We start from the raw sequence: 15207 nt of genomic DNA, 5'->3' as shown, positions 1-15207 counted from the left end.
ACCTATTTTTCATCCTACTTTTTTCTGTGAATTTTGATATCCCTTGATTGTTGCTTGAAAAAGGTTACTGTGTTGATTGCCAAATGGTGTTTTTTTCTAATTCCATTATTTCTTATTCATTCATTAGTGGCAATTTAAGGAAGAACCTTCCCTTCTGCCCTATTAATTGGTGAACTAATTAATTTCATTAATGTGAATGAATTTTTCTTTTGAGATGGAGTCTTGCTGTAATGTATTTCATTAATGTGAATGAGCTTTTTTTTTTTTTTTTTTGAGATGGAGTCTCGCTCTCACTCAGGCTGTCATGCAGTGCCAAGATCTTGGCTCACTGCAACCTCCACGTCTTGGTTCAAACGATGCTTGCACTTCAGCCTCCTGATTAGCAAGGATTACAGGTGCACACCATCATGCCTGGCTATTTTTTTTTTTTTTGTATTTTTAGAGGAGATGAGGTTTCACCATGTTGGCCAGGCTGGTCTTGAATTCTTGACCTCAAGTGATCTGCCTGCATTGGCCTCCCAAAGTGCTAGGGTTATAGGCGTGAGCCACTGTGCCTGGCCTGTATGGCCTATGGATTTCTTTTTTAATTTTTCCAGATGGAGTCTCACTCTGTCACCCAGGCTAGAGTGCAGTGGCATAATCTTGGCTCACTGCAATCTCCACCCACCAGTTTCAAGAGATTCTCATGCCTCAGCCTCCCGAGTAGCTGGGATTACAGCCGCCCGACACCATGTTCAGCTAATTTCTTTTTATGTTTGTAGAGAAGGGGTTTCACCATGCTGGCCAGGCTGGTGTCGAACTCCTGACCTCAGGTGATTCATTCACCTCGGTCTCCCAAAGTTCTGGGATTACAGGCGTGAGCCATCGTGCCCAGCCAATTCTTATATTACCAAATGATTTAATTATTTATTACCATTACACATTTTATTGCTCGGATTATCTGGGATTTGGCCACTGAGAACCTGTTATAGCCAATTCCTTTTGTTTTTGATATGTCTCCATCATTTTGTAAGCACTGTTTTACTTTCTGATACTATAACATGTCACAGGTAGCAGCTATTTGGGGTCAGTGGTGTGGGCAGTAAAGGACTTTACCAAGACAGTTGTAGGTGAAAAAGGGCAGATTTATTAGAGAAAATATGAAAATACTTTACAAGAAAGCAATGGGTAAATAAGCAAGAGAGGAACTGACTGCAAGGAAACAAAGGTTGCGGATTTTATAGGATGGTGCTTTTGCTGGAGAGGGTTATACCCAGTACTGATAATACCAAGGTTGCGGGAGCTAACTTCCATTTTTCTGTAAACCCGAGTGTCTGGTGAGCAGTCAGTCACAGGAAGATCATGAGTTATTTACACTGGAGGGTTACACTGCCTGGACTGTGAAGAAAGGCAGACTTAGAGTTTATCTGCTTTTTCTTTTTCTTTTTTTTTGAGATGAGGTCTTGCTGTGCCACCCAGGCTGGAGTACAGTGGCACAGTCTCGGCTCACTGCATTATCTGCTTTTTTTTTCCTTTTGCTTTCCCCTGTTCCCACCACCCTGACTCCTTTTCCCTTATTAGGACTCCGCACAAAACATTTCAGGTTTATCTCATATTTACTCTGTCCCAACACTGGCATCAGCTGTTTCACAAAAGAGTAAGGTAACAGTTTTAACACTCTATTTGATCCAAATTTAAAAGTCATTAGATTGACTTTTTAATCTTCTCACTGATAAGCTCTTCAAAATAAATTTTTACTTACTCTTTCCCCTTTAGCATACGTAACAAAATGTCTAAAATGGGCTAGTCAGTTAAAATGTGAAGCCAAGTTACCTTGAAGTCCCTAAATCAGAAGTTACTCAGTTTTTTTTTTTAATTAAAAACTTTATTTTTCATTTATTTTTTGAGGCGGAGTTTCACTCTTGTTACCCAGGCTGGAGTGCAATGGCACAATCTCGGCTCTCCGCAACCTCCGCCTCCTGGATTCAGGCAATTCTCCTGCCTCAGCCTCCTGAGTAGCTAGGATTACAGGCACACACCACCATGCCCAGCTAATTTTTTGTATTTTTAGTTGAGACAGGGTTTCACTATGTTGACCAGGATAGTCTCAATCTCTTGACCTCGTAATCCACCTGCCTCGGCCTCCCAAAGTGCTGGGATTACAGGCGTGAGCCACTGCGCCTGGCCTTTTTTTTTTTTTTTTTTTTTTTTTTTTTTAAAGAGATGAGATCTTGCTATGTTGCCTAGGCTGATCTCAAGTTCCTGGGCTCAAGGTGATCCTCCCACCACAGCCTCCCAAGTAGCTGGAACTATAGATGCATATGCCTCCATGCCCAGCTCTAAAAGTTTATTGAGATTTTTAGATATATAAAATAGAACTGATTATTTTGAGTCAATATGGAAAATTTACAGTTTATTCTTTTAGATAATGCTTTTTAAAGTGAAATATAACTTTATTGCTTATTGCTTACATGTGCAGTACTCACTGAATTAATTTCTTTGTTATGTTACTTGACTTTATTTGAAGGTGGTTCTGAGGGCCACTGGGTTTTACGTAAAACATTCTTTACAACTTTTAATTAGATTGACTTTTTAATCTTTTTTCTTTCTTTTTTTTTTTGAGATGGAGTTTCGCTCTTGTTACCCAGACTGGAGTGCAATGGCGCGATCTTGGCTCACTGCAACCTCCGCCTCCTGGGTTCAAGCAATTCTCCTGTCTCAGCCTCCCGAGTAGCCGGGACTACAGGCACGCACCACCATGCCCAGCTAATTTTTGTATTTTTAGTAGAGACGGGGTTTCACCATGTTGACCAGGATGGTCTCGATCTCTTGACCTCGTGATCCACCCTCCTCGGCCTCCCAAAGTGCTGGGATTATAGGCGTGAGCCACCGTGTCCAGCCTCTTTTTTCTAATAGAAAACATTTAAACATTTGACTATGTTCTGTATACATGTATCTACAGTAATATCTTGATTCTCACTGTTTGGTATAATTCATAGAAATAATAGCACAGTTAATCTTGAGGCATTTTGAGTATTTAAATCGTAAAATGTTAGCTCTCAGAGATTAAGGTTAATTCCTTATATAAATGAGGAAAGGGCCGGGTGTGGTAGCTTACACCTGTATCCCAGCACTTTGGGAGGCCAAGGCAGGTGGATCACCTAAGGTCAGGAGTTCGAGACCAGCCTGACCAACATGAGGAATCCCTGTCTTTACTAAAAATACAAAAATTAGCCAGGTGCAGTGGTGTGCGCCTGTAATCCCAGCTACTCGTGAGGCTGAGGCAGGAGAATGACTTGAACTTGGGAGGCAGAGGTTTCGGTGAGCTGAGATTGCACCATTGCACTCCAGACTGGGCAACAAGAGCGAAACTTTTTCTCAAAGAAAAAAAAATGAGGAAATAGGCATACAGTTTACTTGGGTAATGATTATAAGTAGCTTTTTAAACTAAAGCATACTCATTGAACAGTCCTTTTTTCCTTCTCTCTCATCTTCTGCCTCTACGCTCATTGATCTTTCTATGATAGTACTGTATATTTTCTTCCTGCTGTTCGTTTTTTAAAAATTTTGACATAATTATAGATACACATGCAGGTGTAAGAAATAATACAGAGATGCCAATATCTGTTACCTAGTGGTAATATCTTGTTAAATGATAGTACAACATCACAATCAGGATGTTGACATTGATATTGTCAAGATATACAACATTTCTATCACCCTAAGAATTCTTCAGGTTGCACTTTTATCGCCACACCCACTTTTCTCCCATTTCAGCCATCTCTTTACCCCCTGGTATCTACTAATCTGTTCCCCAGTTTTAATTATGTCATTTAAAAATTTTTATTTAAGTGGAATTATACAGTATGTAATCTTAAGGGGTTGGCTTTTTTCACTCAGCTTAGTTCTCTGGAGATTCATTCATGTCAATGTGTGCAACAATACTTCATTTCTTTTTATTGCCGAGTAGTATTTTTTGTTGTGGATATAGTTTGTTTAACCATTTACCCACTAAAGGACATCTGGGTTATTTACAGTTTTTGGCTATGATGAATAAAGATACTGTAAACATTTATGTACAGGTTTTTATGTCAATGTAATTTTTCATTCTCTGAGATAAATGTAAATGCTGGATCATGTGGTAATTGCATATTTAGTTTTTAAAGAGATTGCCAAATGATTTTTCAGAATGGCTGTACTATTTTACATTCCCACCAGCAGTATATGAGTTATCCAGTTTCTCTGGATCCTCACCAATATTTATCGTTGTCACTGGTTTTTATCATAGCTATTCTGATAGGTGTGTGATTTTATTGTGGGATTTTTTGTTTGTTTGTTTGTTTGTTTTGAGATGGAGTCTCACTCTGTCACCTCTTGGCTTGCTGCAACCTCCGCCTCCCAGGTTCAAGAGATTCTTCTGTTTCAGCCTTCGGAGTAGCTGGGATTACAGACACCCACCAATACACCTGGCTAATTTTTGTATTTTTAGTAGACATGGGATTTCACCATGTTGGTCAAGCTGGTCTCGAACTCTTGACCTTGTGATCCACCCACCTCAACCTCCCAAAGTGCTGGGATTACAAGTATGAGAGCCACAGCACCCAGTCCTTTTCATTCTTTTTTCCTGGCTTGCTTTTTTTTTTTTTTTTTTTTTTCTTTTTGAGATGGAGTCTTGCTCTGTTTTCTTTTTTTCTTTTTTTGGAAAAAGAAAGAGAAAGAAAAAAATGAAGGAGAGGAAGAGGGAGAGAGAATGGTAGTGTTGCTTTATTGCCCTGGCTAGAATGCAGTCTAAAAATGGGTATTGAAAACCTCTTTTATGCCAATAATTGTGCCGAATAATGGAGACAGGAAAAAATGAGGGAAGAAAATAACAAATAAGTAGCCAACCAATATTTCATTTCAACCTGTGAGTAGGTGTGATGTGGTACTGATAAGAGTGTATATTTTGTGTATTTAAAGTGGAGAGTTCTATAAATGTTTATTAAGTTTACTTGTTCCGGATCTGAGTTCAAGTCCTGGATATCCTTGTTAATTTTCTGTCTCGTTGATCTATCTAATATTGATGTTGAAGTCTCCCACTATTATTGTGTGGGAATCTAGGTCTCTTTATAAGTCTTATTTATCTGGGTGCTCCTGTATTAGGTGTGTATATATTTAGGATCGTTAGCTCTTCTTGTTGCCTTGATCCTTTTACCATTATGTACTGACCTTCTTTGCCTCTTTTGATCTTTGTTGCTTTAAAATCTATTTTATCAGAGGTGAGAATTGCAACTCCTGCTTTTTATTTATTTATTTATTTTTGCTCTCCATTTGGTTGGTAAATCTTTCTTCATCCCTTTGTTTTGAGTCTTTGTGTATCCTTGCATGTGAGATGGGTCTGGATGTAGCATACTGATGGGCTTTGGCTGTTTCTTTTGTTGGGGGATTTAGTCGATTTAAATTTACGATTAATAATAATATATGTGAGTTTATTACTGCCATTTGATGTTAGCTGGCTGTTTTGCCCATTAGTTGATGTAAATTCTTCATTATGTTGATCTTTGCTTTTTGGTATATTTTTGGAAAGGGTAATACTGGTTGTTTAATGCTTCTTTCAGAAGCTCTTGTAAAGCAGGCCTGGTGGTAATAAAATCTCTGAGTACTTGCTTGTTCACAAAAGATTTTATTTTTCCTTCACTTGTGAAGCTTGTTTGGCTGGATATGAAATCCTGGGTTGAAAGTTCTTTTCTTTAAGGATATTGAATATTGGCCCCCACTCTCTTCTGGTTTGTAGGGTTTCTGCTGAGAGATCTGCTGTGAATCTGATAGGCTTTCCTTTGTGGGTAACCTGACCTTTCTCTCTGGCTGCCCTTAGTATTTTCTCCTTCATTTCAACCCTGGTGAATCTAACGATTATGTGCCTTGGGGTTGCTCTTGTTGAGGAATATCTTTGTGGTGTTCTCTGTATTACCTCGAGTTGAATATTGTCCTGCCTTGCTAGGTTGGGAACGTTTTCCAGAAAAATATCCTGAAGAGTATTTTCCAGCTTGGATTCATTCTCTTCATCACATTCAGGTACAACTATTAAACGTAGATAAGGTCTTTTCACATAGTCCCATATTTCTTGGAGACTTTGCTCATTCCTTTTTATCCTTTTTTCTCTAATCTTGTCTTCTCATTTTATTTCATTAAGTTGGTCTTCAACCTCTGATATCCTTTCTTCTGCTTGATCAATTCGGCTGTTGAAACTTGTGCATACTTCGTGAAGTTCTCGTGTTGTGTTTTTCAGCTCCATTAATTCACTTATATTTCTCTCTATATTGTCTATTTTTGTTAGCATTTCGTCAAACCTTTTTTCAAAGTTCTTAGTTTCTTTGCATTGGGTTAGAACAAGTTCTTTTAACTCCCAGAAGTTTCTTATCATCCACCTTCTGAAGCCTACTTCTGTTAATGGAACATACTCGTTCTCCATCAGGCCTTGCTCCGTTGCTGATGAGGAACTGTGATCCCCTGTAGGGGGAGAGGCGTTCTGATTTTGGGTATTCTCAGCCTTTTTAGGCTGATTTCTTCCCTTTGTTATAAATTTATCCATCTGTCGTCTTTGTAATTACTGACTTTCTAAGTAGGTTTCTGAGTGGATGTCCAATTTGTTGATTCCCAGCGCCGGAATCTGAGCAACACACTAGGCCGGCTAAAACAGCAGCGTTAAGATTGATGATGCTTTTCTGCCTGGGAATATCCAGTCTGGCTTCCTTCTTGAGGCTGTCCTTCAATCAGCTGAATAGGCGACTCTGCCTTCCCGGAGCTGCAAACATCAGCCAAAAGGGGACGCAGTCCCGTTTACTCTGTACCAAGAACCGCCACGCCGAGGCTCTGGCAAAACCACCGCACCGGCCACAAAAGTCACACTGGTGACCCGTGGGGCTCCTCCGCTGGGAATCTCCTGGTCTGTGAGCAACAAAAATTCGTCTGAAAGTGTGGCATCCTCTCGTTCTCTGTGCTTTCACTGGGAGCTACAATCCCGAGTTGCTAGTGATCAGCCATCTTGGATCTCTCTCCCCGGAGTCTTGCTCTGTAGCCCAAGCTGGAGTGCAGTGGTACAATCTTGGCTCACTGCAGCATCTGCCTCCCAGGTCCCAGTTCAAGCAGTTCTGCCTCAGCCTCCCACGTAGCTGAGATTACAGGCACATGCCACCATACCCAGCTAATTTTTGTATTTTTAGTAGTGATGGGGTTTTACCATATTGGCCAGGCTGGTCTTGAACTCCTGACCTCATGATCTTCCTGCCTTGGCCTCCCAAAGTTCTGGGGTTACAGGCGTAAGCCACCACACCTGGCCTTTTTCTTAGCTTTCTAGGAACTGACTGAATTTTTAAAAGGTTGTTTAAACAAGAACATAAACACTACTTAAATTTGTGATAGTGACAAAAATCTTTCTCCTTTTTGTATTTAGAAATATCTTCACAGACTAATTTGTGCATATTGTAAAATATATTGAGGTGTGAAAAACAACGTTCATTATATTGCTCTGTAAGAATGATAGATTTTGTATACTCTTAGGTCTGGAGAAAATGATGTGGAATATAACAACATGGAGTTAGAAGAGGGGGAACTCATGGAAGATGCAGCTGCTGCAGGACCTCCAGGTAATGAGGTCACCCACTGCCTCCAAGACATTCTGTTTTCTCTCTGCTCTTCTCTGACTTTATCATATTTTAAATAGGTGGTAGCCACTGCTTTTACATGGTTTGTAAGTGCTATATCGATGTTGAAAGTGCTACGTCTTACAATATGGATTTTTTAGAGTTTATTACTAAAGATATTTAAAACAATAATAATAGCTAACATTTGCAAAATGTTCGTATATACCAGGCACTGTGTAAAACACTTTATGTACCTTATCTTGTGTTAATAAAATTCTGTGTAATATGTTCACTTATGCATAGAGAAGCAACTTGCCAACTTTTAACAATTTAGTAAATGAGAGTAGTTCAATCCCTAGATTTGTTTGTGTCCCATACTCATATTTTATACTATTATTTCTGATATAAAGTCTTATTTGTATATCTTGCTGGACTATAGAATGATCTCAATGGAATCATTGACTCTTAGACTTAGAAAGGATCTAAACAGCTCATTTTATACATGAAACTGGTCAGTTTTTAGTTGCGTGGTCATATAGCTGGTTGTTAGTACAACCAGACTAGAACCCCACATTGTCCTGGGTTTGTGGATCCAGTATTTTTCTCCCAAACTACACTGCTTCTTCTGGGAAGAACTGACTTATATAATGAGTATTTCTTTTGTGTTCTTGGATCTGTTTAATTAAATAGTGAATCTGGGTAGAACAATTAAAAGTTAGCTTTCTACTGTTTGTACTTTACCCATGTTCTCTGTATGAACACTGGCATATTCTTTTTCTTTTTTGACATATTCTTTGGCATGATCTCAGCTCACTGTAATCCCTGCCTCCCGTGTTCAAGCGATTCTCCTGCCTTAGCCTCCCAAGTAGCTGTGATTACAGGCATGTACCACCACTCCTGGCTAATTTTGTATTTTTAGTAGAGACGGGGTTTCCCCACGTTGGCCAGGCTGGTCTTGAACTCCTGACCTCAGGTGATCCCCTTGCCTTGGCCTCCCAGAGTGCTGGGATTACAGGTGTGAGCCATCATACCTAACCAACATATTCTTAATAATGTTTGGATAAGTAAAGACTTCTAAAATACTAGTCCTCAACATTTCACCTTCCAACCTAAGCCCTGTATTTCTACTCCTGACTGATCTTATCCACATCTGTCTTTCAGTTACTATCTATATGCTGATTACTCTTCAAGTTCTCTCTCTAGCCTTTATCTTTCCAATAATTTCTAAACCCATGTAGCAGTCTTGGTGTGACTCAGCACCCCTCAAACACAGATTACTATCTTTTCATCTGCCAGCCTGCCTATCAGCAGTACACACCCTGACTGATAGGCTATACATTCTTTACTTTGTCTTCTCCCTAAAACTTTACCTTTAGTGAATTACCAGAATCTGTTGATTCTGTTTCCTAAATCATGCATAAATTCATTTGGTACTACCACTCCTTTGCCATTTCTAGTCCAGGCCTCTGTCTTTCACAACCAGTCTTTCATCTGGGTTCCTTGTGTTCGTTATTGTTTCCCTCCATCGTATTTTTACTGCATGAATTCAGAATGAGGGTGTTTTTTCTTTCTGATTAATATCTAATCATGTTACTTCTCTGCCAGGCATGGTGACTCACGCCTGTAACCTCAGTACTTTGGGAGGCTAAGGTGCTTGCATCACTTGAGTCCAGGAGTTTGAGACCAGCCTGGGCAACGTGGTAAAACCTTGTCTCTACAAAAAAATGCAAAGAAATTATCCAGATATAGTGGCTGAATTGCCACCTGTGGTCCCAGCTATTTGGGAGGCTGAGGTAGGAGGATTACCTGAGCCCAGGAGGCAGAACTTGCAGTAAGCTGAGATAGCACCACAATACTCCACCCTGGGCAACAGAGTATTTCAAAAAAAGAAATAGAAATAATGGAAAATAATATCTAATCATGTTAGTTCTCTACTTAACTCTTTAAGGATTATATTTATTATTGGATAAAGTCTAGAGTTGTTAACATGACATGTAAATTCCTTTAGGTCCAGACTCCTGTTTGTTTCCTTAGCCTTACTTCTCTCATTCCTCTATGTCATTCTTTAGTCAGGAGGTACTTCAAAGAATCACAGGATCTTTACAAATTTGGAGATAAGAGCTTTAACTCTTATAAAGTGTTAGAGCCTGCAGGTTGGCCATCCTGGTGGGCTGGGAAGTGTAGCCTCTGGCAAAGACTAAAAGCAGGCACTTTACAGAAGGGAAGGGTAAGGTAAGAATTTATGCTGAAAGTTGGCCAAGTATACATAATCAGTAGGCTATAGGAGGAGCTATGAATATCATGAAGAGGGGAACACAAGCATGCATAGTAGACAAACATGCATGTTACATGTATCTCTTGTTTACTTTGGGGTGGGGACTTAACATTTAAATACATTACAATTAGGCCCTGTTGTCAAAAGATAAGCCAAGGACGGGAAGGCATTCAATGCTCAGTCTTTGTATACATGGGCCAGAACCAGTCCATGGTTGGTGACTCTTATCAGGAGAAAGTTGCTGAAATCAGTTTGCTGTCCATTCAAAGCTATAGTTACAGCTTGTGGAACCGGGAGTGAGTCAGTGAGCATCTGGCAGGCAGTAAGCTGCAGTTATTTCAATATTGCTTATTTTGAAGCCAGTGCTTGCTTAGCTTCTAGAGAAAAAGAAGAAACCCTGTTGCATTAGAATGTAGTTTATTCTTTAAGTATAGGGAATATGTGACTTAATCCTTGTCTGGCATGGTCTTACGTCTTATTGACTGACTGACTAACTTTTCAGCCTGTGTGTTTTCTTTTAGTTGGGTACTTTCTTTCCTCTCTTAAACTGTATGGTAGGGAAATTCTTGTATATAACATGTATATACACTTAAGGTAAAGAAGAGTTTACATTTTTTAATTATTTATCAAATATTTACTGAGCACTTGAACTGTGTACAGTTACTATCTAGAGATACAATATTTAATAACAAGATATCCCTGTTCTTATGGAGCCTATGTTATAATTCTGAATATTCTGTAATAATTCAGGCACTTATATTCTAGATGTTAAAGATAAAATAATGAACCAGTTTATTTTTATTACATGCTTTTGGAAATTTACATATTTGGCAAACATTTGTTAAATATTGCACCTGCCTGGAAAGTAGAATACTCTTAAGTAATTTATAACATAAAGGTGAGTGGATGAACAATTAGCTAGAATAGGACAGTATACATACAAAATAATTCCAAATTAAATACTCCCTCCTCAAGGAGATGAAATATAAGTTCTACTCCTTAAATGTAGGCTATGCTTAGTGACTTGCTTCTGAATAGTAAAGTTTCAAAAGGGGGACACAACTTTGAAGTAGAGAACTTGGTAAATATTACCTACCCAGTGATTAAATTTAGTATTATAGGTGATAAGTGATGTTGATAGCATGTACCTTTGATATGTTAAGAATGGTAGTTATATCTGTAATGTCTTCCCCCTAAAAACCCACAAACATAATCTAATAATGAGGGAAAAAATCATACCCTTAATTGAGGAACATTTCACAAAATACTTGACATACTTTTCAGACATAAGGAAAGTCTGAGAGACTGTCATAGACCAGAAGAGTCTAAAAAGACATGAGCAACTAAATACATTTTGATACTCTAGATGAGACTCTGGAACAAAAACAGAACATTAAGGGAAAACTACTGAATTAAGTATAGGATTTAGTAAATAATATGTCAGTATTGGTTCATTAGTTGTGACAAATATGTCATAGTAATGAAAGGTATTACCATTGGGGAAACTGGGTTTGGGTTGTACAAGAACTCTGTATTTTTACCTTTTCTGTAAACCTAAAACTATTCTAAAATAAAAAGCTTTTTTAACCAAGGCAATGAAAAAGCTAGATTGTGGAGACAGTGAGTAGAGTGTGGAAATGCTTTTTTGTTATATGCTAATAATGAAGGTCCATTTCAAGCCTTGAATGGTTTATTTTTATTGTTTGAGACAGAGTCTTGCTCTGTCACCCAGGCTGGAGTGCAATGGCGTGATCTTGGCTCATTGCAACCTCTGCCTCCTGAGTTCTCCTGCCTTATCCTCCCAGGTAGCTGGGACTACAGGCATATGCCACCATGCCCAGCTAATTTGTTTTGTATTTTTAGTAGAGATGAGGTTTCACATGCTGGCCAGGCTGGTCTCAAAATCCTAACCTCAAGTGATTCTCCTGCCTCGGCTTCCCAAAGTGCCGGGATTACAGACATGAGCCACCACACTGGGCCTGGTTAATGTTTTAGAACTACACAATTGTTTAAAGAGTTATGTCATCTAAAGAATTACAGTGTTAAGTCATGCGTTAAAAAGGAGAAGGTTGGGCTTATATAAAAGATATAAAGTTAAATGTTTACTTAATAATTTCATTTTATAGACCATATTAAATAAGGAGATAGCTTGAAACAAATATTTATTGACCCAAGTGGCTGTAGTCCCAGCCACTTAGGAGGCTGTGGCAGGAGGATCAGAGCCTAGGAATTCAAAGGTGCAGTAACCATGATTGTGCCGTTGTACTCCAGCCCAGGTGACAGAGCAAGACCCTGTCTCTTACACACACAGCAAATACATACTAGATTTTTCCAACTCACTGGATTCAGTGAGCTAGAAACATAGATTAGAATGGTACTTAAACCTTTTTAGCACATTAAAAAAATTTTTTTAAATATATATATATATTTTTTTGAGATGGTTTCGCTCTTCTTACCCAGGCTAGAGTGCAATGGCACGATCTCGCCTCACCGCAACCTCCGCCTCCTGGGTTCAGGCAATTCTCCTGCCTCAGCCTCCCGAGTAGCTGGGATTACAGGCACACACCACCATGCCCAGCTAATTTTTTGTATTTTTAGTAGAGACGGGGTTTCACCATGTTGACCAGGATGGTCTCAAACTCCCGAACTCAGATGATCCACCCGCCTCAGCCTCCCAAAGTGCTGGGATTACAGGCATGAGCCATTGCACCCGGCCACAAATTTTTTTTTTTTTTTTTTTTAAGGCAGAGTCTCGCTCTATCACCCAGGCTGGAGTGCAGTGGTACGATCTTGGCTCACAGCAACCTCCTCCTCCCAGGTACAAGTGATTCTGCTGCCTCAGACTCCTGAGTAAATGGGACTAGAGGTGCACACCACCACACCCAGTGAATTTTCTTATTTTTATTAGAGAGGGAGTTTCACTATATTGGCCAGGCTGATCTTGAACTCCTGACCTTACGATCCGCCTGCCTCAGCCTCCCAAAGTGCTGTGATTACAGGTGTGAGCCACTGCGCTCGGCTCAGCACACATTTTTTTAACAGAAATTATCTTTCACTTAAATTCAAATAACTGAATAAACTAAAAGCAATTCTCATAAGAAGACGTCTGCAGACACCACCACACCCAGCTAATTATTTTTTGTAGAGACAGAGTCTTGTTCTCTTGCCTTGGCTGGTTTCCAATTCCTGGCCTCAATTAATTTTCCTGCCTCAGCCTCCCAAAGTATTGGAATTACAGGCATGAGCTATTTGTACCTGCCCCACAGACGTTGGAAGAATAAATGAGCTTTTTTTTTTTTTTTAGACAGCGTTTTGCTCTTGTTGCCCATGCTGTAGTGCAGTAGCGCGATCTTGGCTCACTGCAACCTCCGCCTCCTGGGTTCAAGCGATTCTTCTGCTTCAGCCTCCCGAGTAGCTGGGATTGCAGGTGCCCGCCACCATGCCCAGCTAATTTTTGTATTTTTGATAGAGACAGCGTTTTACCATATTGGCCAGGCTGGTCTCAAACTCCTGACCTCAAGTGATCTGCCCACTTAAGCCTCCCAAAGTGTTGGGAATACAGGTGTGAGCCACCACACCCAGCCAAATGAGCATAATTTTTAAATGAAAATCCAACAAAATAAAGGATGTAAAAATGTTGAATATTCTAGAAAGGTAGTTTAGGACTAGACTGTAATAGGGCCTTGAGTGTCAAATGATAATGCATACACACAATATGCTATAATGAACTGCTGTAATGAATGTATATCAGTGTGACATTTTAGCAGGATTCATATGGCTTGGCATAAATGGTGGAGAGCTAGTCACTGATCCGTTTGTCTTTTAATGAGGTGTTTTTTTCCTCCTATGTGAACCTCAGAAGCATAGCTTTATTCTTAATAGCCAAAGCTAGAAGCAACCTAAGTTTTTTTAATGGAATAGAGAAATAAATTGGATATAGTCATAAATTGAAATGCTGCACAATAATAATAAAAATTAGGCAGTGACTCATGCCTGTAATCCCGGAACTTTGGGAGGCTGAGGCACATGGATCACTTGAGGCCAGGAATTCAAGACCAGCCTGTCCAACATGGTGAAATCTCATTTCTACTGAAAATACAAAAAAATTAGCTGGGTGTGGTGGCGCATGCCTGTAATCCCAGTCACTCTGGAGGCTGAGGCATAAGAATAATTTGAACCTGGGAGGTGGAGGTTGTCGTGAGCTAAGATTGTGCCACTGCACTACAGACTGGGTGATAAAGCAAGACTCAGTTTCAAAAAAAAAAAAGACATAACAAATTTAAAAATATTTTTAAAAGCTTTTAAAAAGAAAATGAGTAAGATACTGCTATATACAGCCATATAGATGAATCTCATGAATAATGTTGAGCAAAGAAGAAGAGCCTAAGAGCATATTCTGTCACTACTTTTATGCAAATACAAAACAGGCAAAAACAATCTGTTATTTAAGTTAGGATGAAGATTACTTTGTTGAGTAGGAGGAGTGAGCAATTTAAGGAGACATAGGAGGGGGTTCTAGGATGTAGGTAATCTATTTCTTCATCTGTGTGTGATTACTCTGAGCATTCATTGGGCTGTACATTTATATATGAGACACACAGAACAGCTTGGAAAGAGAGAAACTGAAATAGATGCCAAAGTTTTTGATGCCTGTGGGGAAATGTGGTGGGAACGTTAGGAAGGGGAGTATCGAAAGGTTATACCCACAGGATAAAAAAAGGAGTTTTTGTTTAGTGGTGAGAGTAATGGCCTGAAAGCGCAGTGGGAAACAGGAGACACTGCTTTCTATACTGTAAGTAAGTGCATTTAACATGGAAGAATGAGCAACTTCCATTTTTAAAGGGCAGCCAGATATTAGGGCAATAGACTCCATTTACTGGGCTACTGGGCTTACTAAACATCAGAACAATCTGAGTAGCTTTTTGGGAAAAAGTCCTGGATCTCATCCCAGTATTCTTTTTTTCTTTCTTTTTTTATTTATGAGACAGAGTCTTGCTTTGTCACCCAGGCTGCAGTGCAGTGGCGTGATCTCGGCTCACTGCAACCTCTGCCTCCAGGTTCAGACAATTCTCCTGCCTCAGCCTCCCGAGTAGATGGGAGTACAGATGCCTACCACCATGCCCAACTAATCTTTGTAGTTTTAGTAGAGACAGGGTTTCATTATGTTGGCTAGGCTGATCTCGAACTCCTGACCTTAGGTGATCCTTAGGCCTCCCAAAGTGCTGGGATAACAGGTGTGAGCCATCATGCCCAGCCTCTCACTCCTATTCTTATTCAGTATATCTAGGAAGGAGCTAGGAATCTGTGATTTTAAAAACTTCTTCAGCTGAC

At 39.6% G+C, this 15207-nt stretch overlaps 1 protein-coding gene across 13 annotated transcripts in view; it reads left to right on the top strand.

Annotated features, from left to right (window-relative positions):
* The window catches only part of TRIM37 (tripartite motif containing 37), a 127237-nt gene that overhangs the window by 68222 nt on the left and 43808 nt on the right, over window positions 1-15207 (top strand). For all 13 annotated transcript variants that reach the window (XM_078373663.1, XM_078373662.1, XM_078373661.1 and 10 more), the window contains one exon: window positions 7519-7604. In XM_078373663.1, coding sequence (XP_078229789.1) covers window positions 7519-7604 — 86 coding nt within the window. The remainder of the gene's footprint in view (window positions 1-7518; window positions 7605-15207) is intronic.

Source organism: Callithrix jacchus, chromosome 5, assembly GCF_049354715.1.
Source record: "Callithrix jacchus isolate 240 chromosome 5, calJac240_pri, whole genome shotgun sequence".
Taxonomy (NCBI): domain Eukaryota; kingdom Metazoa; phylum Chordata; class Mammalia; order Primates; family Cebidae; genus Callithrix; species Callithrix jacchus.
Note: the sequence above shows the minus strand (reverse complement) of the source record. Positions and strands in the feature narration are given on the sequence as shown.